Source organism: Spermophilus citellus (genome assembly GCF_964194105.1).
Source record: "Spermophilus citellus genome assembly, chromosome: 2".
Taxonomy (NCBI): domain Eukaryota; kingdom Metazoa; phylum Chordata; class Mammalia; order Rodentia; family Sciuridae; genus Spermophilus; species Spermophilus citellus.
In genome coordinates, this window is record NC_138183.1 from 205,706,002 (window position 1) to 205,731,740 (window position 25,739).

At 47.7% G+C, this 25,739-nt stretch overlaps 2 protein-coding genes across 6 annotated transcripts in view; one reads left to right on the forward strand and one right to left on the reverse strand.

Moving 5' to 3' along the window:
- Window positions 1-6,232, forward strand: part of USP47 (ubiquitin specific peptidase 47) — a 110,715-nt gene extending 104,483 nt beyond the window's left edge. For all 5 annotated transcript variants that reach the window (XM_081262985.1, XM_081262989.1, XM_081262988.1 and 2 more), the window contains 4 exons: window positions 703-833; window positions 2,212-2,259; window positions 2,350-2,480; window positions 3,141-6,232. In XM_081262985.1, coding sequence (XP_081119111.1) covers window positions 703-833; window positions 2,212-2,259; window positions 2,350-2,480; window positions 3,141-3,315 — 485 coding nt within the window. In that variant the 3' untranslated portion in view covers window positions 3,316-6,232. The remainder of the gene's footprint in view (window positions 1-702; window positions 834-2,211; window positions 2,260-2,349; window positions 2,481-3,140) is intronic.
- Window positions 6,233-12,142: 5,910 nt separating this feature from the next.
- DKK3 (dickkopf WNT signaling pathway inhibitor 3) overlaps window positions 12,143-25,739 on the reverse strand; it is a 45,895-nt gene continuing 32,298 nt past the window's right edge. Inside the window, exons 4-7 of the mRNA XM_081280563.1 lie at window positions 15,714-15,806; window positions 14,429-14,573; window positions 13,406-13,562; window positions 12,143-12,495 (exon numbers count right to left, since the gene is read on the reverse strand). Of these exons, the coding sequence (XP_081136689.1) occupies window positions 12,279-12,495; window positions 13,406-13,562; window positions 14,429-14,573; window positions 15,714-15,806 (612 nt within the window). The 3' untranslated portion in view covers window positions 12,143-12,278. The remainder of the gene's footprint in view (window positions 12,496-13,405; window positions 13,563-14,428; window positions 14,574-15,713; window positions 15,807-25,739) is intronic.

The window sequence follows — 25,739 nt, forward strand, 5'->3', positions numbered from 1 at the left end:
AATATCACTTAAGTATATATTTATCATTAAAATAGTTGAATAAAAATAAGTCATGTAATTAAATCCAAGAAACATTTATTCAGCTGTATCCACCAGATTCTGCTAATTCCTGGTGCTACAAAAATGAGTAAGAGCCAGAGATTGCCTATTACCTGCAATGTGATCCATGGGAGAATTAAGAACTACAGACCTGTCATTCTAAAATAATAGGTACTAAGGGTCAAAATCAATGGAATCTGCTTTTGTATATACCAGAGAAGCAAGTGACATTGACTTGGACTTTAAAGAATCGCAAAATTTGGGAGTTTATGAAAAGAGAAGAAATAACTGACGTGAAAAAAAAGGAAGGATAAAGTAAACATGACTTGATTATGGTTTCAGGTTGGGGTAATAGCCATTAGAGAAGCAAACACTGAAGATCCAGAGGAGAGAGTAATTGGTAAAGCAGCATCCAATAGGAGTCAGGAGAGAGTACTGGCTGAAGGATGGCTTATAAAAGAAAGCAGTCGTCTTTGAAGAATGGAAAGAAGAGAATAAACATTTCATTCTTAACTCCTTGGGATAATTGTTTTTTTCATGTCTACTTTTTTAAAGAATAGCACTTGAAGTAAATCTTTTTGTTTAGTCAGGAACTATAGGGAAAGTCAAAATATGAACCTTTAGGGAAAATAGAATGATGGGCATGATCTTGCATGTTCTTAGGGGTAGAGAAGATGAAGTCCATGTCGCAGCTTGCTGTTCTGTCACGACGGTGGAGGCCTTCAGAGATGAAATTGGATCCCTTCCAGGAGGTTGTGTTGGAGAGCAATAGTGTTGATGAGTTGCGAGAGAAGGTAAGTTCATTTTAAACAAAATGAAATAATATCCATTTTTCTTCCACTGCCAACAAGACAGGCTGGTAGGCTAGGAAGTGAATACCAAACATTATTGGCACAGCCTTCATTGGTCTCTGTTACTTCTGGTTGTTCCTTAGAGCTCCTGAGGTTTTCAAAATTGCTTTGGCTCTTATTCATCTAGAAGTGGACCTTCACTTTCTGTTACCTGAAGCAGTTTTCTTAAGTAATTAGAATTAGTTACAAGTTAGTAGATTGCTGTAAGTCTAAAATAATTAAATAGAATTGAAAAATGAATTCAAATGAAGGTCTGTTTTGCACTTTAAGATGAGAACTGTAAGAATTTAAGGGGAAAGGAAAAATTACTCTATCAGTAGTACCAGTACAAAGGTTTTTTTTTTTTTTTTCCTCTTTGTTCTCTTTTTTTCTTTTGGGTGCTGGGGATTGAGCCCAGAGCCTCACACATGCTAGTCAGGCACTCTACCACTGAGCCACATCCCCTAGTCTTGCAAAGGCATTTGGATAAATATTTATTTTCATACCAGACACAAAAATAAATTCTAAATGCATTAAATGTATATAAGAAAGTAAAATGATAAAGGTACTGGATCACAATATTAAAAATATGTATATAATCCTGAAGAAAGATATTTGTAAGCATAATGCCAAAAGCCAAAGAAAGAAAGGAAATACTACATACAAGCTTAAATTATCTGTAGAGCCAAAACCGGGTATTTAAAAAACTATATATAAACAAAGATAAAAGAGAAGAAAATTATTTAAACCTATATGCAACAAGTTGTCCATAATAAAGATGGACAGCCTAATTTTAAAAATAGGCTAAGAACATGAATAGATGAACAGGCAATTCATAGAAGAAATACAAATTAATACCATTATGTTTCATCTCTTAATGTGAAGATTTAGAAAATTTAAAAATACCTGGAGTTGTCAGGGGAAATGGGCAATATCAAATGCCTCTGATAAATATTCAAATTCAGTCTTTTTAGGGTCAAATTCCACATCTTAGGAATTATATCTGTGAAGTTATATAAAATTATACTTATGTAAAATTGTTCTTATAGAAATATTTATAAATATAAGTTTACGTATTGTAGAAATGTGTGAGTAGATTTATGTACGTGTAGAAGACCTGGAAGGAATGTATTAACTTGATGTTTGTCGGGCTTAGCATTTGCATGGTGGCCAGAGGAGAGAATTGCACTTTCTGCTTTTTCTTCTAATTTATTACATCAGCATATTATTATTTTTTTTTTTTTTTGGTGGGAGGGGGATCAAACAATTTGTGGGATAAAAAGAAAATAATTTCCAAGTTTATTTTTTTAAATTAACTTATATAAGACCTTTTCTTTTACAGCTTAGTGAAATCAGTGGGATTCCTCTGGAAGATATTGAATTTGCCAAGGTAAAGGCCTGAGAGTGTTAAATCTGTGTATTAATACACAACAAACATGGCTATAGGCATGATCTATGCATTCATTTTTTTTCTCCTTAGGGCAGAGGAACTTTTCCCTGTGATATTTCTGTCCTTGATATTCATCAGGATTTGGACTGGAACCCTAAAGTTTCTACCCTGAATGTCTGGCCTCTTTATATCTGTGATGATGGTGCCGTCATATTTTATAGGTAATATTCCAATATTTTTGTTGCTTGTTCTTGTAATGATAAACTATTTGTAGCATGCATGAATATCTTGTTTACCATAAATTTACTGTTATTTTGATAGAGAATAGTACTAACCAGTAGAAATGCAGTGAATGTCACACATTATAATTTGAAGTTTTCTAGTAGACACATTAAAAATAGTAAAAAGAAATAGGCAAAATTAATCCGATACTTGTAATCCAATTCATTCAAAACTATTATCATTACAACGTGCAACCAGTACAAAAAATGATTTATGGGATAGTTTATATTCTTGTACCAAGTCTTAGAAATGTTGTGTATTCTACTTTCAGTACATCTCATTGTGGATCAGACACATTTTAAGTGCTTGTTAGTCACTTGTGGCTAGTGATCACCTAATGGGATAACACAGATATAGAGAAATAATGATAATTTTTGAAGCCAAGGAGGTGTGGGTTCAAATTTAGCCTTTTATTTACCTAGCTATAAGATTCCCTAGTATGTGAGATTATATTCAACCTCACCAGTGACAGAATTTATATTCAACCTCACCAGTGACAGTCTTGAGTGTCTAGCTAAGGAGCATCATAGCATTCAAGCATAAATTAATAGAGGCAGTTGGATAACTAGTCTCATATGTAATTCATATTTTAAATAAAGGGATAAAACAGAAGAAGTAATGGAGTTGACAGATGAGCAAAGAAATGAACTGATGAAAAAAGAAAGCAGTCGACTCCAGAAGACTGGACATCGTGTAACATACTCGCCTCGTAAAGAAAAAGCACTAAAAATATATCTGGATGGAGCGCCAAATAAAGATCTGACTCAAGACTGACTCTGCTAGTGTAGCATTTTCCCTGAGGGGTTTTTTGATTTTAACTAGATGGTTCACTACTACTGTGTAGTGCCATTATGGCCGGACATGGTTGGGGTAACCCAGTGACACCAGCACTGATTGGACTGCCCTTCACCAATCAGAAGCTCAGTGCCCAATGGGCCACTGTTTTGACTTGGAATCATGTTGTGCACTATAGTCAAATGTACTGTAAAGTGAAAAAGGGATGTGCAAAAACAATAAAAAAAAAAAAAAAAAAGCAAAACCTGCTACTAGAAAAGGGGGAAGGGGAATGAGTAAACTTCTTTTATTGCGGACAAATGTGCACATAGCCGCTAGTAAAACTAGCCTCAAACAGGATGCTCATAGCTTAATAATAAAAGCTGTGCAAAGGCCATGAATGAATGAATTTTCTGTTTATTTCACTGATACACACATTACCTCATTGACAATTCAGAAGTAAATGCAGCCAGCGTGTGTTGTATCTTGGAAAGCAGCAAAAATAGGAGCTGAAGAAAGAAATTCTTAGAACGAGTTGTAACCCAGAAAAGAATTGTGAAGTTGTGTTTTTGTTTTATTTTTTGCGAAGTATTAAGGACATTTTGGAACATCAAAACATTTCCCTTAGACCTATCCCAGCAGGTGGCAGCTCAAATTACTGCAGTTTTGTAATTATAACTGATTGTACTTAAGTTATGGATGTAGAGAATATGTTTCACTCGTTCATTCAGCATGTAAATAAAATTATCCTGTTGAGTTATCATAGTTGTAGTTCAGCTATAACCCATGTTTATTCGTTTCACACATCATTATGTACATTTGTGTACATTGAGAAGTTAGCAGTCTGTGTAAATGTAATCCTCAGTGAGGCTCCTCAGTGCTGGGTCCCACAGGATTGTATTTTCCCTTGTTAATGAGGTTTTTCTGTTAAGCAGCTTCTTTTTTTTTTTTTTATTTGTACATTTATTTTTAAAGATTTACCTCCAGTTTGAATCTTCTAGGATGCTTGTAAGTCCCATTTTAATTTTAGAGTCAGTTTGTAGATCCATGTAGTTTAACTTTGAGGAAACGTCTTAACATACTGAGTAAATTTGTTAGTAAGGTCATCTTCGTATAGACTGATGCAGTCAACAGGGTTTCATTGAAAAGTCTATTAGAATGAGCAAGTTTTTGCTTTGCTAAATAAAACTATACAGTGACCACAATTCTACATAAATTTTGAAATATCATCTAATTTATAAAAATAAAAAGGTTTTGGTAAAATTTTTTCATGCCAGATGCTGTTTACAACAATGAACATGCCAATAAAACATTTGTTCATTCTGTTGTGTTATTTTAGTCATTACACTTTTGTGGATAATGAATCTGAGTTAAGAATAGGTTGGTTATCTTTAGATATAATACTTCAAAACATGAATATCTCATGATAAGGTATATTTACAGTGAAGTTCTCATTAAGAGAGATGAAAAGATGCTAATATCTAACTTTGGGGATCCTGCCAATATTTCAAAATCACATTTCTACCCTTTTTCCTTCTAAGAAAGATATAATTAGAAAATAGTATTGGCAAATGTAGGCTTCACAGTTTGAATATTATCACTGAGAATTCTATAATGTCTTATTAAGTCTCTTAGAATCCACAAGGGAAAAAATTTTTTTTTCCTAAGGTAGTTTTCTGGCTAATTTTTATTCCATGTAAACTGTAGCATTCAGCTTACATTTGAAGTAATTTTCTGTATTTTCATTAGTCTTTCAGGTCGCTTGGATTTTCTTATGTAAGGGGGGCAAATTCGTACTGAGCCAGACCTGTTTACTTGGGACATGGGCTTTAATAAATGGGGTTTCTGCTTTCAAAAGACTGACTTCCTGGTGAGCCAGGGAGGCAACCTTGGAAGCAAAATGGGCTTAGGAATTGGGTTTGGCTTTGTTTGGCCTCGTGTTCATCAAAGAGTCAGTGGTGAAATTCTCATTCTTCTGCTCCTCCGTCTGTGCCTTCTGCTCTGGTTTTGTTGTCTGTTTTGTGTTTAACTGCTGCTTCTAATTGCAGGTATATTACAAATACCAAGAGTAGAGAAAATGTATTTCATTATAGGGAAAAATAAAAAAGCTTGCTTTTCAGTGCCTCATAGGGTAAGTGAAAACACAGTGTTGCGCTTTAATAATTTCAGTAAAGAAGGTAGTGAAATTTTGAAAGTGAATCTGTGGAGGTAGGAAGAGTATTTTACCCAAGGGATGTCACTGTGCATCAGTCTCCCTGGGCTTCAGAGAATCAGGTGAGCATCTGCAACCCTAGAAACGGCACTGATGGTATAAATTGAGTACCAGAGCCCTGGGACAGGGACAGTCTGGTGATGCCTGTCTCCCGAGGCTGAGGCAGGCAGCTTGTGAGAAATTGTGATCCTGCTGCCCGCAGGTCATGCAGATGTTTTGAAGAGCTTTTACATAGGTGGATGGGTGTGGTCTCCCCTGCACCTACATGCACACCCTCTGAGAACCAAGTGTCTGCATTTTCTGAGGCAGGTGCTTAGGTTGGAGGTACATTCTGGCCAGAGAAACCAAAGCTGTGGTTTCAGGACCATTCCAGACATTTAACTGGTCTGTACAAAAATTTGCTAGGTCCACTTTGCAAACTAAGGAAGTGTACGCAGGGATAGTAATCATGATAGATAAAAGTTGTGTGTGAAGGAGCTCTTCCTTAGAGTGTTTGTTGATCAAGTCTGGGAGAACCTGTGCCCCAGCCAGAAAATAAACTATGTAGCCATTGGCTGCCAGCCCACTGTTAGGAGGCGGAGGAGCTGCAGTCACCCGCTGGTCCAAGCCAAATGAGTGCACGGCACCTCAGCATTGCAGTGTTATTACTAGATCTGGAAGTGACCTGTGAATGTATGGAATTCAATAAAATCTTTTGTTCTGGTTCATTTGCTATATTTCCTTTTCAATTGGATGTCATAGCTCTTCCTCTGGATTTGATCCCTTTGTTCAACATCAAGGCCCCAACCAATTCTTCATACTTGTGACTTGCAAATTGTAGTCTAGAGTACAGTATGTGGAATAGGAGATACCAAGAATTAGCAGGGTTTTTGCTGGCTAAATAAAACTATTCCATCCAAACAATTCTGAGTAATTTTTGAAAAACAAATCACTATTTGGGTCACAAATTAAAGCCTTATAAGAAAGCCATAAATTCTAAAGTCAGATGCAAAATTATGTATGTGGTATTCTAGGAGGTTAGCAGATGGTTTTTATCAGGTATTCAAAGGAGTTCATGGCCAGAGGAAGTTCCCCTCCACTTAGGTCTAGAATGAAAGTCAGAATATGCTCCTTAGTGCAGTTCACATGGGGAAGAGGAGGGCTGTCACCATTTGTTTAGACCCACCCTGTATTAAATTTCATAACTTGGCTTTCAGAAACAACACCAGACAAACAAGAAAGCATTAGGGCACGCATCACCATTTAGAAACATGCAGATTCCAGTAGGGGCCAATCTAGGAAGGCAAAAACCCTTGGAAGGAGTATGCTGCCCTTCCCCAGGACAACATCGTCTCCTTCCACCCTCAGCTGCCAGTCCCTAAAAGGTAAGTGAATCTTGACTGGTTGTAACTTGAGAATTCACCAGGCCCAGATTGGTAGACCCTATGACCCAGCCTTCAAGTGAGGGGCCACATTCCACCTTCTGCTTTCTGTGCTCTGGACATCCCCTCCCCCACACAAGGGCCTCTATTTAACAATTCAGTAGCCTGCTCAGAGCATCAGCTTACGGAGGTATGAATAAGCAGGGTTGTTTTCCTGACAACTGTACCAACTTCTGTGGAATTCAGTTTCCCACAGAGAGGTGGGCTCACATTAAAGTCTCAGTGCAATCCAGTAACGTAGGTCACTGCATTAAGACAATCTGATTGGAAAAGTGTCAGTGGTTTGATTCAAGGCTCTTCTCACCCCCACAAGGTGCTCACTAGCTGTGTGGCTTCCTGCTGGGAGCAGGGAGGGGGGTTTGTGTGGTCCGCCTCTCCTTTCCCCTTGATCTACCTGCACAGAAGAGGGGAAGAGACATCTGCTTTCTTAAATAGTCTTCTGTCCGGTTGGTGAGGTTGCTTGTCCCCTTTTGACTGGCCACTTAACCCTTGTAGACTGGAAGACAGATGTCCCATGGGTCCTGTCGCAAAGAACTTGACTCTAAGCGACATTTGGTCCCTTATCAAATGACTGTTTTTGCCAACCTTTGGGCAGTAGACCTTCTCTCTAATGGCCGTGTACCATTAACCCATGCTGCATGGTCCCTACCAGGTCTTCCACCCCAAATGTCATCCATCATTCTGACAGTACATTTCCCCTGTCTCTGGAATTGTGCTGTCAGGTACACTGGAGGGTCCAATGGTGGTCCTTCCCTGCTACCAGGATGCTATTCTGATTGCTGCTCCTTGCCTCCTGTGTGAGACGGGTGCCAGTCCCCAAGTCCTGCACAGCTTCCCATCTTTCAACCGTCAGTAGCTCCCATACAAGTTTTGAGAGTATTCCCTAAATTTGCCCTCAGGTTTCAGCCAAGGGAACAGGTCTAGTTTCTCCTCCCCTGGGGGAAGTCAGGGAGGGGAATCATCTGTTTGCCACACTGCATCTCCCAAAAGCATACTTCACACCTGCTCTAGGCTTCTTCACACAGGACCACCACAGTACTGCTGCCACTGTGGTGGCAGTTCTCAGCAAGCCCCAAGTGAAGGTGCCTCCCTCCCCAGCTGTTGATGTAGAAATCCCACCTGGGTATCAAAAACTGATCGTGAGGGTACAATGACACATGCCTGTAATCCCAGCAGCTCAGGGGGCTGAGGCAGGAGGATCACAAGTTCAAGTCTGGCCTCAACAATTCAGCAAGAGCCTGTCTCAAAAAAAAAAAAAAAAGTTTTTGAAGGAATAAATAAGCCACATTTCTTGGCAATCTGGAGAGGCTGTGCAGAAATCCTTGCCCTTTCTCATCCTGCCCTCTCTCCTCACAGATAACAGGCCCTTCACTTCTTTCTCTCTTCAATCCCATCCTCTTGCCCTAAAACCCATTCTCAATTATGTGGGAATCCCCACAAACCCAGCTATTGGGGCTTTGTCCTGTCCTTGGGTGCCATGTATCCTGCACATAGCTCCTATATCAGGAATGCTCTGGCCTTCAACAACAGTCTAACGGCAGGTTTATCTGTAAGGTTGAGACCAGAATTGGTTTGTTCCTCAACATCAAGGACCCAGACTCTCCACCTCTATACTAGGCAGACCCAGATGCCTATGGCTTGATCTTTGGATCCTCTGAATACTTGCATTCCAAGAGAGACTGCAGAGGTGATTAAGGTTAAGGGCCTTGCCATGGGAAGATTATTCTGCATTATCCAAGTAAATCCTTAAAAGTGAGAACCTTTCACTGCAGCCAGAGTGACAGCACTCAAGATAGAGGGCCCTGATAGTGCTGGCTCTGAAGGACCATGAGCCAAGGAAGGTGAGCCACTGGTAAGGACTAACAGAAACAAGGAAATGGATGGTCCCCAAGGGCCTTCAGGGAGGAATGCAGCCCACCGGATTACAGATCCCCAGACAGCTGCAGCAGAGCCAAATGCTACATCCTGAGCACCTGTCCTGGAAAGCAGGGAACAAGGGTAGGGCTGGGAAGGAGGGCTGCTTCTTATTTGTCACTCTCCTTTAGTCCGAGGGAAAAAATTTTCCTAGAATTTCTTTGACAGCTTTGCCTTTCAATTGCCTCACCCAGAATTGAGTCCTGAGACCATCCCTAGCTGGGACTAGCTGTCGAGTAGCCAAATAGCCAGTGACTACCATGGCTTCCTTGGCAGCAACTGGATACAGGAGAACAGGCAGTGAGATTCGAGAACCACACTCCACACGTGGCATTTAGAGCTGTGAGTAGACGCCACATCTACACCCAATGATGCAAAGTCTCTCCTGTTCTCTTTCAGTGGCTATGATAACCAAGTGGAGCAGGATTAAAACAACCTAAGAGTGCCAGGAGAAAAGGACCTAGTTTTATCTCATTTACAGCTGCCCTCTTTGGCACCTAATATAGCGCCCAACATGCGGTAGGTGCTCAACACATTATTAGTAGAAATCATTTTCAGCCTCTTCTGCAAGCACGGCAAGCCCACCTCACCTTACAGCCACTGCAAATGACATTCAGTTTCCCCTCCCTGGGACCGTCCCTTCTTGCCTCCTTCCTTCTGCCTGTGGCTGGAATGCCTTTCCTGTCCCCTCTGGCATCCTGATACACCCTGACCATCTTTGGGAGCCAGTTCCCATGCCAACTTTCTAGGCCAAGTGCTCCACTAGGGCTCCTGCACACTCCAGTATCGGGTTGGCCCTTTTTTGTCTGGCTGCTTAGTTTGGCTGTGTCTCTCCTCCTTAGACTGTGAGACGTTGAGAGTGGGAGCTGTCTGCGTCAACCTGGCACACCCAGTCACGGAGGCTGTCTCTGGGTGGGCGTAGCACAGACCTGCTGATCAGTTTGCAACATGGAGAGTGATCCCATTGATTTTTGACACTGAATAGGGAATAGCTCTGTGTTTGAATAATCAGTGTATTGTGGACATACTACATTAGATGCTGCTTTTATCAGACTTTTGAATCTTTGAGTAACTCCATTTTTTCATCCATCAAATAAAGAAAATACACGTGGGATTCATTGAAGAGGAAAAGAGTTGATACAGGCGGAGTGCCTAATCTGGCGCCCATCACCCTGGTGACCTAACCGTACTACAGTGGCTTCATTACAGTCCTTGAAGATCTAATTGCTGCAGTCTGCTATGGAGGGGTGTCCTTCAAAGGTCCATGTGCTAAAAAGGCTTGGTCCCAGCATGGTACTGTTGGGAGGAAGTGGCACCTTTTATCTTTAGGAGGTGGAGCCTAGTGAGGACTTAGGTCACTATTGCGGGGCGGGGGGCGGGGGTGTGCTGGTGGGGTTATGCTTTTGAAGGGGATTATGGGACTCCAGTCTCTTCCTCTCTCCAGCCATGAGATGAGCAGTTTGGCTTCACCACATGCTCCTACCATGAGGTGCTTTCTCTCTACAGATCCAAAGTCAAAGGATCAGGGAGGGACTGGAACTTTCAAATCTGTGAGCCAAAATAAAGTTAATTATCTCAGGCATTTTGTTATAGTGACAAAAACCTCATTAGTCTGCATTTGATTACAGGAAGCTTCTAAGAAGACATCACCAGGCTCAGAGGCATATGCTTCTAATCCCAGTGAGTGACTTGGGAGACGGAGGCAGGAGGAGAATCTCAAGTTTGAGGCCAGCCTCAGTAATTTAGTGAGACCCTGTCTCAAAAAAAAAAAAAAAAAAATTTTTTTTTTTTTTTTTTTTTTTTGGTAAAAGGTCTGGGGCTGTAGCTTAGTGGTAAAGTACCCCTGAGTTCAGTCTCCAGGACCCCCCCCCCCCCCCCACACACACACACACACACACACACGCTCTTATTCCATTTGTTCTTTCAGGAGACAGTGAAGCAGTTACACTTTTAATCCTAATTCTGATCCAGAAATGGTTAAGATTTCTAAAATATCTGGATCCTAAAGGAGGTGTGCTTCAGATGTCTGGAAAATTTGCTTCTATGGAAGAAATCTGTTTTGTACAGGTCATTTCTATTTTATCGTTTATGGCTGAAATGGTTTTATATTTATTCAAAATCAGAAGAAAAAAATGAAGTCCAAAAACCACAGAAGTGTAGTCAAAGTGATTTATACTGGATTTCTAAATGCAACATGTGTTTATACATAATTTAAAACTCAAAGAAAGCATGCTTATACAGTCATGTGCAACTTTAAAATTTAATAACTCTGAACAAATACATGATGGAAACAATTCCTGGCACCTGAAAATATCATTTGTGGAATGACATCCAGTTCAGTGTTCTCAGTTTGAATATTACAACCATATTTCATAGAACCTGGCTTCGTTTTATTTGCTCCATGTGGTCAATAATGACCTTCAGCTGCTGCTAAGTGATTTTTCAAATTTCATTAATCATCTCTGCCCTACCATTATCTCAGTGTTTTCTGCAAGTTAACTTAAATACTATACCTTCAAAATGACTAATGCAAATGGCCACAGGGGGAATGTCCACGCCACTGGTCTCCACCAGAATGATGGCTACCCCACATTGCTATTTCTAACAGAATTTCAATCTTAAAGAGTTATCAGATGTGCCTCAAAAGAAAAAGATCTCATTCTCCTTCCTTTTGGAAGTACTGTTGGTGGCACTGAGTTTGGTGGGGGGGTAGGGTAACTGGAAAAACACTGGGCTTGGAGTCACCCCTGGGTGAAACCCCACTCTGGTCTTCACTAGCTGTGTGACTTGGGCAAGTAACTTGTGGTCTCTGAGTCTCCAAGATCCTTAAGAGATGAGAACAATGCTCCTCCTCCACAGGCTGTGAGAGAGAGTCAGTCTGGGGGATGAGAATGCCGTCCTGACGCCCGCCCAGGTAGGAGCCGAGGGAAGCAGCCGAGTGGATGAGCATGTGAAGCGGGGCGAGCTGAGCATCCCTGCAACAGCTGCCTCTGCCCGTGGAAAGATCTCCATGCGAACGGCCGTTGTTGCGTTTTTGCCACGTGGATGTTTGCAAAAGCAGGGCACCCTTCTCCACGCCTCCCCAAAACCCATCAAGGGCAGGCTCTACCTCATTTTTCACCTTTTCCCTTCCAACAGTTCTCAAATAATGCCTGCCCACCTGTAGGGGCCCAGGGGCTGGGTTCTGCCCTCATCCTGCCAGGCCCCGTCTTTCTCAAGCACCAGAACGGTGACACGTGGAGGGCAGCCGCGGGCAGCTGGAGGAACACACAGCACCTCATTCTGTTAAGCCAGAGGGAAAGTTTACTGGGGAGAAGACACGGGGGAAAGCCTGGCCAGCCCACACCTAGGGGACACACCTGGGGAAATAAATTAGCTATTTCTATTGCACGTCTACCCGCGACACGGGTTTGCATCTAAATCTCCTCTCCCCCCAGCAGCTCAGCAGCAGCAGGCTCCCCGAGCACCATCTCCTGGGTCAGGCTCCTCTCCAGGTCCTCCAGTTCCTGGCGTACCTCCTCCATGAAGCCACCATCTTCATACTCATCAGGAGCCTCCCTGGGCAGCAGGCTGTCCCCGTCTTGGCTGTGGCTACCAACGAAGGCTGGCTTACACACATACACCAGGCTGTGGCTGGGGAAAGACGGGGCTGGGACTTAGCCAAGATTCTCCCCACGCAGGCAAAGCTGGGCTGTAAGCATGGGGGTGCCTAGAAGGGAAGCCCTAGGCTGCCATTTCTATGGACCTTCCAGCCTCACCTACACACCACCTCTTCTTCAACAGCCTCCGCTTCATATCAACATCTTACTTGAAACAAGATGGCTGAAGGAAGGTCAACTGGGAGGCTGCCCTGAGGGGCAGCAACCCCACTCCAGCTGTAGGCTTGTTTTCCTGTGGCTGACTCTTGGGTTCAGCAGCCCAGGGACAGGCCCCCCAGGATGACAGGGTTTGGGAGTTCCCAGCCACTTGAGACCTCTCAGCTCCCTGCCCACCTGGGCCTCCAGACAGGAGGCAGCCTGAGTGCAGCATGGTCTGACTCCATGTCTGATACCCCTGGGTTGTCTGCCCTGCCACCCTGGATTCTGTGGAAGAGGGGCTTGAGTTGAGGCTGCTCAGAGGCCAAGAAGGCGTGCAGAGATGCCATGTCTGAGCCCTGGTACATCAGTCTCTCTGCAGCCTGACACTGCTGGTGCTCTCCACCTGGGCGCCCACACCTCATTTCCTTCCTGCCCCTCTACCAGCACTCTCTCTTCCTGTCCATTGCCCAGGGAAATAAATTAGCTATTTCTATTGCACGTCCACCCGCAACTCGGGTTTGCATCTAAATCTCCGGGGCTCCCTCCTCAGCCCTCAACTTTTCTCCTCCATGCCCTCTTGTGGGTCATCTGCCTGTGAAGCTTCAGTCCTTGAGATGAGCCCCAAATCTGTGACACAAGGACACCTCCAATTAGACCTGCCCTGCTGAGTCCACATCTCCCCAGGCAAAACCTCCTGCCCTTGAGTCCCCACTTCACCTATCTCAGCCCTTAAAGGGGGGACTCACCTGTGGGGCTGGCAGAGGAGGCCACTGGCACATGGACATCGGTCCAAAGCTCCATCAGGCTCCAGCTCCCAGGTGATGAGGTCCAGGAGCCGGCTGGCCGGGTCATGGCAGAGCTCACCCTCCACGGGCAGGGGTGTGCACACGGGGAACAGCAGGCCTGGAACCAGCCAAGAGTAACCATAGGGAGGGACAGAGAGATGGGCCCAACCCTCGAAGTGAACTTGGGATTGAAGAAGTGGAATGAGAGGGAACAAGATGGCGATATGGGCTCAGGAGGAATGACGGGGGAGGACAGCGGGGCGCTGGCGGGGCAGGGTGTGGGGGGGTGTCTGCCTGGAATAAGTGAGCTGGGTTTTAGGGAACAAAATCTGGAGAAATTAAGTCTGGGTATAGCACCTACAAAGACCTGGGGTCAGGTCAAAGGGAAAAGGTGGTAGAGGCCGGGAGGGGGAGGAGGGGAGGGGACCACGAGGCCTTGTGAGTCCATCTGCTGTGGGAGGTGACAGAGCTACTGTGGATCCCAGGGAGTAACCCCGTCAGGCAGCTCTTCCAGAAAACCACCGAAGCAGCAGGTCCTTGGAGGCCCTGTGGGGCTGGGGGAGGCAGAGCTGGGGAGGTGGCTCAGGAGAGCTCTCGGCCACACTAGTGAGAGCAGAGGGAGCCTGAGCAGGCCTCACCTGGAAGAGACACTGTGGATGGAACCTGGGAGAGGGACAGTGCCAGTGCTCGTTCTAGGGCCTGGAGAGGGAGTGGGATGAGGAGAGGCTGCTGGAGTCCAGCCTATGTGGGGACACCCTCCTGCCCTGGGCTCATGCACCATGAAAGAATTTAATTTTCTAGGCATCAACAGGGTGGAAAAAAAGGGTCTTCCCACTCAGGCTCAGATTGTGGGGCTGGGACATACTCCTACCCAGGAGGCGGGACCCAGAGAAGGTATAGGGGACATGGCTATGTCTCCAGCAGACCCCAGACAGACGGAACTTGGGACAAGCTTCCTCTGCACCCAGAGGGGAGCCCACCCACCTCTTTGGAAGGCGCAGCACAGCCCAGGCTGGCAGTCCCTCTGGTTGTCACAGATGGTTCCATTGCCACCTCTGGTGGCCTTTTTGTTGCAGTGACCCCAGACGCAAAGTTGGTCTCCACAGCACTCACTGTCCCGGGTGCAGAGCTGCAGAGAGGTGGGGAAAAAACAAGTGTGATAGCTCATAGACCTTAGGAGCCTGGCCCAGCCCGGCCCAAAGATGCCACAGATACTCTCGCTAAAGGAGGAAGAGACAGAGTGCGGTCCTAGGTGAGTGGGCTTTAGTGTAAGTCAAGGAGGCCGGGCTGGGAGCCTGGCTGTCAAGACACGAGGGATCAAAACATTGGAAAAACAGCACCTAACGAGTCATGTGTGAGTCCTTCACAGTCTGAGAGTCTGGAAGGGACAGTTGAGTATCTTTGAGCCCCACCCAAGACTTGGGCCTTCCACTTTTCAATTAGGACCCTAGGTCGGCTCCAGGCCTCCAGATGCAGGCAGCTGCAAGATTCCAATAAGCTGACCCAGCGTGAGGCCCAAGCCTGTAAGCCCAGATGGGGATGGCCCAGGGGTGCCAGGGGCTTGGAGCCACATAGAGAATGGCAGCTGGGAGCAGTGTGGGGTCGGTGTGGCGTGCCCAGTGTCGTGGGGTGGGCTGGGAGGTATCACAGCAGCTGCTTCACCACAGAAGGGCTGAGCAGGGTAATGAGAAAGGCTTTATTTTCCAAATCATCATGCTGTGTATTGGACAAGTGACAAGGGAGTCTGAGCCACAGCTTTGTCCAAAATGTTTGTGGGGTGGAGGGGAGGGTGTTCTTTGCCCACCTAGCATTTCTTGGTGGAACCTCCATTAGGGGAGAGCTTTGGCCTCCTGGCTCCTCCTCTATCTCTTCTGATCTGGGGGTGGGCTGCAAACCCAGAGGACAGAGAGCAGCTGCCTTTCCCCTGCCTGAGGGTGTTGCTTGTGTCTAGTAGGATGAGTCATCCCAGGAGACGGGGTAGAGCCTCCTCCCTCCCCTTCTCTGCCATTCATGGGACATTGTGACCAGAGATCCTGGGTGGGCCAGGGATGGCAGCAGGTCTGCAGATGGCTTCCTGCAATCCCAGACTGGTCACTTCCTGATCATTCCAGAGTCAGCTCCTTTGGGATCCCTCTCCGCCATCGAGGGAGCCTTTCGATGGTGGAGAGGGATCCCAAAGGAGCCCATCTGAGAGTCCCTGGGACCCCTGGCTGCCTCCCGCAGCTTCCCTGACCTTGTGCTGCAGCCCAGGAGACCTGGGCATCCTTACCATCTGGTGCTCCCGGCATGGCTGGCAGGTGTACTGGAAGCTAGCGAACTGGCAGTACCTGGAGGGCCCGCAGTCCTCGTCAATGATGCACTCCTGGGGAGGGCAGAGGGGGCCTCATCAGTGAGATGCAGGGCTGCGACCCACAGAGCCCAGGAAGGCTGGGATGAAACACAGCCCCGGATGCTCAGGAAAGGCCTACAAGCCCCAGTCACCCCTGAGCCTGCTGGCTGCTCCTCCCCATCTCCCCTGGAACCAAGGATGCCACACCCGATTCACACACTGCCTGTGTGCAGTCTCCGCCCACACGCCCCGGGCAGAGCTGAGACAGACTGGCCTTCCACGGGCAGCAGATGGGTCTAATAAAAAGTGCTAATGAGTTCCAGGCCCAGGGGGCTGCACAGGAAGGGCTGGAGGCCAGGCCCAGCAGGCCCTGTGCCTGTGAAGTGGAGCAGAGGCTAGGCCGCTGGCCTCCTGCCCTGGAGGCTGCAGCCCTGCCTGGGGAGTACTTGTGGTGTCCTGGGCCCAGGGTCCTGGCAAGAGGCAGAGGCAGCTGCCAGCCTGGATGTGAGAGGAGGGGGGCTGGGGTCCCGCCTCCCTGGGCAGGAGCTTTCTCCCCATGACTGGCAACTCCTCGAGGTGGAGAGATGAAGGGGAGGAGGAGGAAGGACGCCTGTCCGTCCCCGAGTCAGGCTCTGGTCTCAACTTCAAAGCATGGAAAGGAGGGCAGGAAAGGGGGGAATGTGATGACAAGAACAACCATCAACCCCCAGTGCAGGCTGGGCTCCACTAGGTGACTGTCCCAGCAGGTGGCAGATAGGCATTGCCTCCCCATGTTGCCAACTGGGAAAGGGAGGCTCAGAGAGGCCAAGGGTTTCCCCCAGAGCACCCAGCTAGTGCAGGGTACAGGGACACTGCCCACCAGCAGCTCTTGAGCAGAGGGGCTCAGGGCTTGAGATACAGCATCTAGAGGGCAGCGAGGTTCCCTAAGGCCTAGAATTCTGGGGCCCCAGCATGCCTTCTGGAAAGGCCTTGGCAGAGAGGAGGACCTGCCTCCCCTCTGTTTCAATATATCCTCCACCTGTAAGCAGGTAGGGAGTGCATCCTGGAGAAGCCTAACAGGCAGGCCTGGATCTAAGTGCCTGGAGTTGGTCCCCACCTCTGCACTGTGAGCCGAGGTAGTACTACCAAGGGGTATGGGCAGGCTCTCTAGGTACCAGGGGCCTAAGTATACGTGTAGACTGGGAATCAGCAGAGAGGTTGTGGCCAAGTGGCCAAAGAAATGAAGCCCTATTATTGGGAAGGAGCTGTTGTCCTTGGTCCAGGCCTGGGCATCCCCTGGCCAACACTGCAGAGACTAAAAAGACACAGACTGAAATGATTGGGTGGTAAGAGTTTTAACCCCAACAGTGATTTAGTCCCCTGATAGAGATTAACTGAGTGGTAACTGAGAGGTAGGGTGTGGGTGGAGGGGGTGGGAATTGGGGTGTGGCTTTGGGTATATATCTGTATCTGGAGAGTGGCGTCTCTCTCTCTGCCTCCTGGTCACCATGAGGTGAGCTGCACTCCTCCGCCACCCTCTCCTGCCATGATGTTCAGCCTCACCTGGAGCCCTGAGGATGGAGCCGGCCTTCTACGGACTAAGACTTCGGAAACCATGAGCCCTCAAATAAACTGTTCCTCCTCTACAGTTGTTCTGGTCAGACCCTTTAGTCGCAGCAGCAAAATAGCTGACTGGAACAGCCTCACTGGACACAGCACCTCTGGAGGACAGCAGGCAGCCAGAGCAAAGGCACCTGTGTTACTGGCAGGTCCAAGTCACCACCTTGCACCAGACTCTGCTCACCAGGAGCTTCAGACTGACCCCCATATTGACTAACAAGCAATTCTTTACTGTGATTTTGAAAAAAAGTCAAAAGAAAACACATTGCCTAATAGTCTAAAAATGACCTAAAATTACTCTTCTGCACATCTCCCTCAGGTCCCACTTATCTCAGCCCAGTAGTGGCCATCAGTCCCCTTCCTGCCATTCTGGGACCGATGATCACTGTTGCAAGGTACTGGCAGCTCAGCAACCAGGACTCTCCCCCCTAAACGGAGCAGGTGAGGCTTTGTTCCTGCCACTCTCTCAGCAAGCCTCAAATGTCAGGAATGACGCCATCGCTGTTTTTATTGCTGAGAAGCAGGCTTTGACGGGGGTGGTCCAAGTTAAGCAGCTGAGCTAGGTAGGAGCTGGCTGGACCCAAGACCCCGTGGTGGCAAGAGAAGTCCATGTGGCTGTAAATACAATCATCAGTTTCAGAACACAGGTACCAAAATCCACAGATGCGCAAGTCCTTTATATAAAACAGCATAGAATTTGCATATAACCTACACATGTCCCCCTGAGCACTTTCAATCATCTCTAGATTACTTCCAGCACCTCATACAATGTGAATGCTCTGTAAATAAATGGTTTACTGTCTTGTTCAAGGAATCACACATGACAGGAAAAAAGTCTGTACTTGTTCAGTGCAAACACAATTTTTGAAAATGTTTTCCATCTGAAGTTGGTTGAACCCAGGGATCCAGAGGGCTGAGTGTAGATCACAAGACATTCGTTGTCTCAGCCCACCACACCCTCCCTTACAGACCCAATGTAGGCAGCTCAGCAGGAAGCTTCCTGACATTTTCTCCAAGGCAGAACAGCAAGAGAATGGAGTAGGAAGGATGACATTTGGGAGGAAGGAAGGACCAACAGGTTTTGAAACCTTTTTATGAATCTGGCTACATTTTGAGGCTCTGGAGACACATAGGGGAAAATGAGAAAGTCCTTGCTCTTAAAGAATTCATAATTCGGGGCTGGGGCTGGGGCTCAGTGGTAGAGCGCTTGCCTGGCATGTGCGAGGTACTGGGTTCAATTCCCTGCACCACATAAAAATAAATAAAATAAAGGTATTGTGTCCAACGAATTCATAATTCATCTGGCAAGGTGGGGGGAAAGGAACATGGTAGAAGAGGAGATAAAGGGTACAAATAGAAAATTTATAGCAACAGAAATCTGTGGATTGGAATTTTTTTTCTTTTCTTTTTGAAACCCAAGGACACTTAATCACTGAGCCACATCTCTGGTCCCCCTTTTTATATTTCATTTAGACACAGGGTCTCACTGAATTATTTAGGGCCTTGCTAAATTGCTGAGGCAGGGTTTGAACTCGCAATGCTCTTTGTCTCATCCTCCTGAGCCACAGGAATTATGGAATCTGTGGATGTTCTGGGGAAAGATGGGATTGAGGTTGCTAAATCTGAATTACAATCTGAACACAGGGACTGTATCCTAGGTTGTGCCTGATATTATAAAGGGCTTTAGACATGGGAAAGGGGAGAGAAGAAGGAACAGTCAGTGTCAGATTGATGTCATGTGAAACGTCACAGATGATCCACTGTTCACTGCTGGGTTTCCAGACAGAAAGGGGCATGGTCCAGAACAGACTCTCCTCTACAGCTCCCCAAAAGAAATGCAGCTCTGCCCACCCTATGGGCTTATCCCAGTGAGACCAGGTTGGACTGCTGACCTACAGAAATGTGACATCATAAGTCTGTATTGTTTCAGACCACCAAGGTTGTGGTAGTTTGTTACAGCATCAACAGGAACTAATACAATATCTAGGGTTGGTAGGGGTTTCAGGAAATGGGCATTTCCAGGTGCTTTGGAGGTAATTAATATTGAGCTAGATTTAAAAAAAAAAATCTTGCAGGCAATTCATCAGCATCTAACAAAAATCTAATGCACACATCAAGGTAATTTTCCTTCCAGGTATCCATTCTAAGAAACACTTGTCCTCGATGCAAATATCTGAATACAAAGATGTTTGAGGCCACACTGTTGTATTATTCATAATTCCAGAACTAACAGAAATGACCAATGAAAGGGAACTGATTATTCCAGAGTCATTTCTATGGAGTAGTGTCTCCAGGTTGACCTTAAAATGAATGGAGTGGCCCTCTTTGCATAGTGATTTCTACAATATGTCAGAAAGTAAAGCACGCCCGTATTAGAATTACACAATCCCACTTTCTAAAAGCAGAATAGAATTTCACATGTGTGTCTGTGTCCTGCACACCACCTGCCACAAAATGGGCACACAGTGGGTAAGTGCTGAATGGATGCGACCACTTGCTGCCACTGTGGCAAACAGGGTGCAAACGCTCATCCCTAGCAATGATTTGGAAATCAAAGCAAAGAACATAGGCATTCCATTAATTTGGCTTCCTCTTCCCCCAAAATTCTTTGTGGATTTGGAACTCTGACTACATACTATATGCTTCCTTTTCCAGGTCTTTAATTGAAAACTATGAGCTAGGATCCTTCTTGTACCAGTCCCCTGAGAATCTGCTGTTACAGTTACCCACATAGGACATGTACATGGCCATCCCAGGAATAGCTTCCTTTCCCCAGTGGGCCTCTGTGTGTGGCAAGGCATCTCCTGCAAAGCCACAGTGAAGTGATTCATTGTTTTCAAACAATGGAAAAATTGGGGGGCATAGAAGCTTGCCAGAGACCTCTGAAAAAATCCAAACACATTAAAGCAACTGGTTTCCTTAGCTGATATGTGTGTGAGACCTCCAGGAATGCCAGTAGCCTGCTTTCCCTCTAGAAAAACCCCGTGTTTTGTTTCGAGCTAGCTCACCAGCTTGCCTGGGTGGATGCACAATGGTCCTTCCCGGCAGACCCTGGCAATGCTTGGGAAGAATCGTGATCACATTAGAAATCCCAGGTGCACAAACTTTGAATCCTGGTTTTGCCCGTAAGAGCGGTATGACCCTGGGCTGCTGATTCTACCTCTAACACAAAAACAAGGCCGATAGCAGGAGCTATTTCCAGAGCTGTTGTGTTGAATTAGTGCTCTGTGAATGGTGACCATGGCAACAGACGGCTGCACCCTCCCTCACCCCTCCCATGTCTGATTCCCTGGCACAGCCCCGCAGGGGCCCAGCTTGTCAGCAGAAAGGCAGGTCTAAAAAGGCAGGGGCCTGATGCCTCCTCAACAGCTCTACAGCTCTGTCCCTGTCAACGCTGGGGACTGAACAACTAGTCCTGACTTTTTCCCAGAGGGTGTCAAACAGGTGGGCAGCAGCCTGTGTGTACTCCCACAGGAGGAAAGTCCTGGGGCAGAGTGGCCTCTCACTGTAGGAAGACTGGCTTTCCCTCCTGTAAGGTTGTTCCTACGGGGTCTCTCCCGAGGCCCCCTTAGCAGGAGGGGTAGGTCCCACCTTTCTAGGTATCTCCAATCCAAGGAAGATTGCAGGTCCTCAGACCTTAGCAGAACTGAGCAGGTGGGAGGGGATGACATGTGATGGGCACAGCCAGGCCCTGAGCTTAGTGATCCAGGTTTTATTCAAAAGTTCCACTTCTTTAACCTGTGTTCAGGAGCGTGTCCACCTTGGAGCCAAGGTACTAAATGGACCGCACCCAGCTGGGCCCAGGCTGGCTGCAGAGCTCAGGTGAGAGGCCAGGGAGGCTCAGCTGCTTCCTCAGTCAATGCCAGGGTGGGGTTGGGGGCGAGGGGGCAGAGCTCTGCATTCAGTGTCTCAGGTTATATACAGTGAAGACCCCACAGGACCACCCACCTCTCAGGCCCCAGGACAGCAGGAGAGGCTCCTCTCCACGGGGAGCCTGAACTGAAGGCCCACACAGGATGGGGAAGGTAGCACACTGAGCAGAGGCTACAACAGCCATCCATCACAGCAGGGCTATGGCTTCCCGCCAAGTGGCACAGATTCCCTCTGATCAAATCCACATGGTTATTGTCTCACCTCGCAGATGTAAAAACTGAGACTTAGGTGAAGGATCTGCCCAGTTGCCTGGCTTGTCCGAGATGGCCCTGGGAGTCCCTAAAGACAGGCCCTTCCCATCTCTTCGGAGGAGATCTTCACTTTGCTCTCCCTCCAGCGTGAACCAATGTCTTGCTCAGTCCCAGTTTAACAGAGCCTGCCTGGCAGGGCCCTGGGCTCCCCATATCCCCAGAGACAGAGGGCCAAGGCCATAGCCTCTGGGCGTTTGGGCCTACATGTCATTAAGGCTGGATGACAAAAGCCAGCCGCTTGGGTTTCAGGGCGGCTCTAAGTCCCAGCCACTAGGTCTGCCCGACTCCTCCCTCCCTGACAGACAGCCCAGAAGCTGGTTATGGGGACTGCAGCCATTCCAAGGATGGTTTCTTTGTTGTCCCAGGGAAGGAGCTATATTTAGAAAGTTCAGAAGCCAGCGGGGAAGCGGGACTGGGAAGGCAGTGTGCATTTGGCAGGGACACTGGGCCTGGACACTGTACCGGTGCTTCAGCACCATCATGAAATAGTGGAAAATGGCAAAGGAGCCGTTCTCGCTTTTGATTTTCCACCTGGGAGTTTATCAGAGGAGGGAGGCTCCCAGGAAGCAGAAACAAATTTGTGGGAGATGGAGGGACCACAAACAAATCCCTCCAGGTTTTCCAAGGCATCTGTGTGGGGCCACAGGCTCAGGGCTTCTATGGGTCAATCTTGACTTTGCAGATGAGGAAACTGAGCCTCAGAGCCCAAGAACATTAGGGGAAGAAAAGCCAAGATTCAACACCAGTCCATCAGATGCCCAAGCACTCACTCTTTTCACTGCCTCTATGGCCTTGAAATGCCCTGATATGGATTCTTGTCTCCCAAAATTCCTATTTTGAAATCCTACCCCTGATACTTCAGAATGTGACCTTATTTGGAGACACGGTCATTGCAGGTGCAATCAGTTACAATGAGGTCCAATAGGATTGTTGTCCTTGTAAAAAAAAGAAAATTTGGACACAGATATGCACAGACTGAAGACAAGGTAAAGAGACCCAGAGAAAAGAAGGCATCTCTAAGCCAAGGGGAGAGGCCTGGAAGACATCCTGCCCTCACAAGGAAACAATCTGCTAAAAACTTGATTTGGGGCTTCTGGCCTCCAGAACTGTAAGAGGATAAATTTCTGCTAAGAGACCACCAGTGTGTGGTGCTTTGTTACAGGAGCGCTAGCACACTAATACACACTCATACATGCCCCCTTCCCTCCAAACAAGCCCATCACCCACATTTTCACACACATCCAGTTCTATTCCTGAGCATCCACCATCTTCTTGCTGGGACTAGAACAGGCTAGTGGGGAACCACAGGCATATTCAAGATGCTGAGCCTTAGGGACAGAACAGTGTTCCCTGGTTGAGACCTCAGTCAATCAGGGAGTCCTATGCTTCAGCAGTGACTCAAGGTTGGGGTGGGGCTTGTTGTCTGTGGCTGGCCATTTCCTGGAGTGGGGGAGGTAGCTCTAGGCCACAATTGCTCCCAGGATGAGCTGATGGGATACAGGGGTGGACTGATTGAGGTCCAGATTCTCCCAGGACTGCAGGCTGGCTGGGGTTGGGGGACTCTCAGTGCCAACATCACAAGAGGTCAAGGAATGCACCTTTCCCCACTGGGACCCCACGTTTCCCCAGAAGCGCTGCACTTGCCACACTGCTGCATGACACGAGTGTCCCTGGGGCCACATGGGAGTGACACACCGGCTCCGAGGCCCAGGCCTGGATTCAAATCTAGCTTCACTGACAAGCCAGGTGATCCTGGGAAAACCCCGAGCATCTCTGCCTCAGTTCTGTTATCTGTAGAATGGGGACCGTCAGGAAGTTGTTGGGCATATTCAAAGAGATAATGTTCATGGTGCCTCCAGCCTCTGGGCTCATAGAGTGCATCTCCACCTGCAGGGCTTAACTCGGGGAAGGAGCCCAGGGCCGTTTCAGGAGGCTGCAACTACAGCGAGCCCCAGGTGGGCTGACGGGCCTCACTCTGTGGAATGAGCACTTGTTTTCACTGAAGGCAGGAACACGGAGCTTCAGGCTCTCTCCCTCATCACCACACAAACTCCTGCTTCGTCCCAGAGCCTTCTGTTGTGGGGTGGAGACAAATGGGAGGGGGACAGTGTCACCTCACTGCAGGAGGGCCCAGACTGGCCAGCAGAACAAGGAGGACAAAGGGCAAGAAAATGTGACACAATTCAATCCACACTGGAGGCTAGGCCCCGTCCAGCATCTCCATCTCATCCTCGCACCATCTTATCTTCCAAAGCGAGTAAAAGAAGCCCCGCTTTTGTGCCCTCATCCATTGCTGGTAGGATGCACATTGGTGCGACCACTCTGGAAAGCAGTATGGAGGTTCCTCAGAACACTTGGTATGGAATCACCACTTGACCCAGTTATCCCACTCCTCAGTATAACCCCAAGGAATTAAAATCAGTGTATTACCGTGATGCAGCCCCATCAATGCTTATACAGCTCGGTTCACAATAGCTAAGCTATGGAACCAACTTAGGTGCCCTTCAACAGATGAATGTATAAAGAAAATGCGGTATATATACACAATGGAATATGACTCAGCCATAAAGAAGAATGAAATTATGGCATTTGCAAGTAAATGGATGAAACTGGAGACTATCATGCTAAGTGAAATGAGCCAATCCCCAACCCCTCCTCTCCCAAAAAGGCTGATGTTCTGGATGCTAACTTACAATGGGGGCAGGAGAGGTCACCAGATCCGACAAGGAGAAGTGGGGGAAAGGAAGAGAGGATGGGAATGGGAAAGACAGTAGAATGACTCGGACGTTACTTTCCCATGCTCACATATGAACACACAACCAGTGTAACGCCACATCATGTACAACCACAAGAATGGGAAGTTACACTCCATGTATGTATGACATGTCAAAATGCATTCTACTGTCATGCATAACTAAAAAGAACAAACAAAAAATATATAAAAAAGAAGCCCCACTTTCAGACAAGGAAGCAGGCAGAGCGGCGAAGTTGCTTGCCAAGGTCGTGGGTAAGGGCAGAGCTCCCCTTGACCCTAACCCAAGGCTCTCAGGAGATGAGGCCAGACTCTGGGAGATGGGTGGGCTGGGCTGAGGGCTCAGGCAGGGGACAGGAGGTGGTACTTGGGACAGGAAGGAGCTCTGGAGTTCTCAGGGACGGGACTGCCAACCCAGCCCACTGTGGGAAGGCAGGTCCCCAAGTCTGACCCTGGAGCAAGGTGCCTGGAGGGCTAGAAAGGGTGCCCAGGAGGTGGTGGGTGGCCTCCCCTTTATTCTAGGAATTTCTAAGTCGGATTTCCCCCATTCCTGGGAGGTTTTTTGGACCTTCAGACAAAGCCAGCTCCGGGAGCCTGTTAACTGTATGCCTGTCTGGGACATGGCCGGCCCCGCAGTCTTTCCTGGAGGCCGCACTGGAAAAAGCCAGCGCAGGGCGGCAGGCGCCCTCCCGAGGCTCCCGGCCCACCCTGCGTGCAGAAGCCACCCTGTGGAAACTCCAGGTGGGCGCTGGGAACTGAAGCTGTAATTGTCCTGAAGTGCCAGCCTCCACAGTAGCCTGAGCTGCTCCTACCGATTCCTTGTTCCCCATGTCACACAAGCCAGGGAAGAGAATGTGCCCCCAGCTGGACTTAGGCATGGAGTATGTCCCCTGCCCAGCCCTTGAGTGCCTGGTCACTTGGGAAATGCCCTTGGCGTCCTCTCCCTCCTCCTCCTCCTCTCCTCTCGCCCCACAATACAGCACAATTCCCCATTGGCCTCCTCGACGGCCTCCTCTCTCCATTGCTGGCCTCCTCTCTCCATCGCTGGCCTCCTCTCTCCATTGCTCAGGAAGCCCCCTTCAGGCCCAAGAGTCTTCAGCCTGGGGAGCAACTGTTCCACAGAGAAGCTGTCCCCGACGCCAGGACCCTGTCCTGCTGCCAGGCCACAGAGGGCCTCCCCAGGCTCCCGGGGCTTCCCAGCACATTCTTGGAGCACGAGTGCTCAGTGCTCCCTCTGGGGAACTGAGCTCATTCCAAAGGAAACGTCTTCCTGTGTTCATGTCGCCCTGCCTGAGCGGGAATGGTGCCTAGAGGCCACCCTGCCTGCTCCCCCAACACCTGTCCAGGGTCCCAGCCTCAGGGTCAAAGCTGCACAGCCTCAGCCCCTACTCCAGAGGCACATGGTGGCGGGGCAGGGGACTGCCGTGCCCT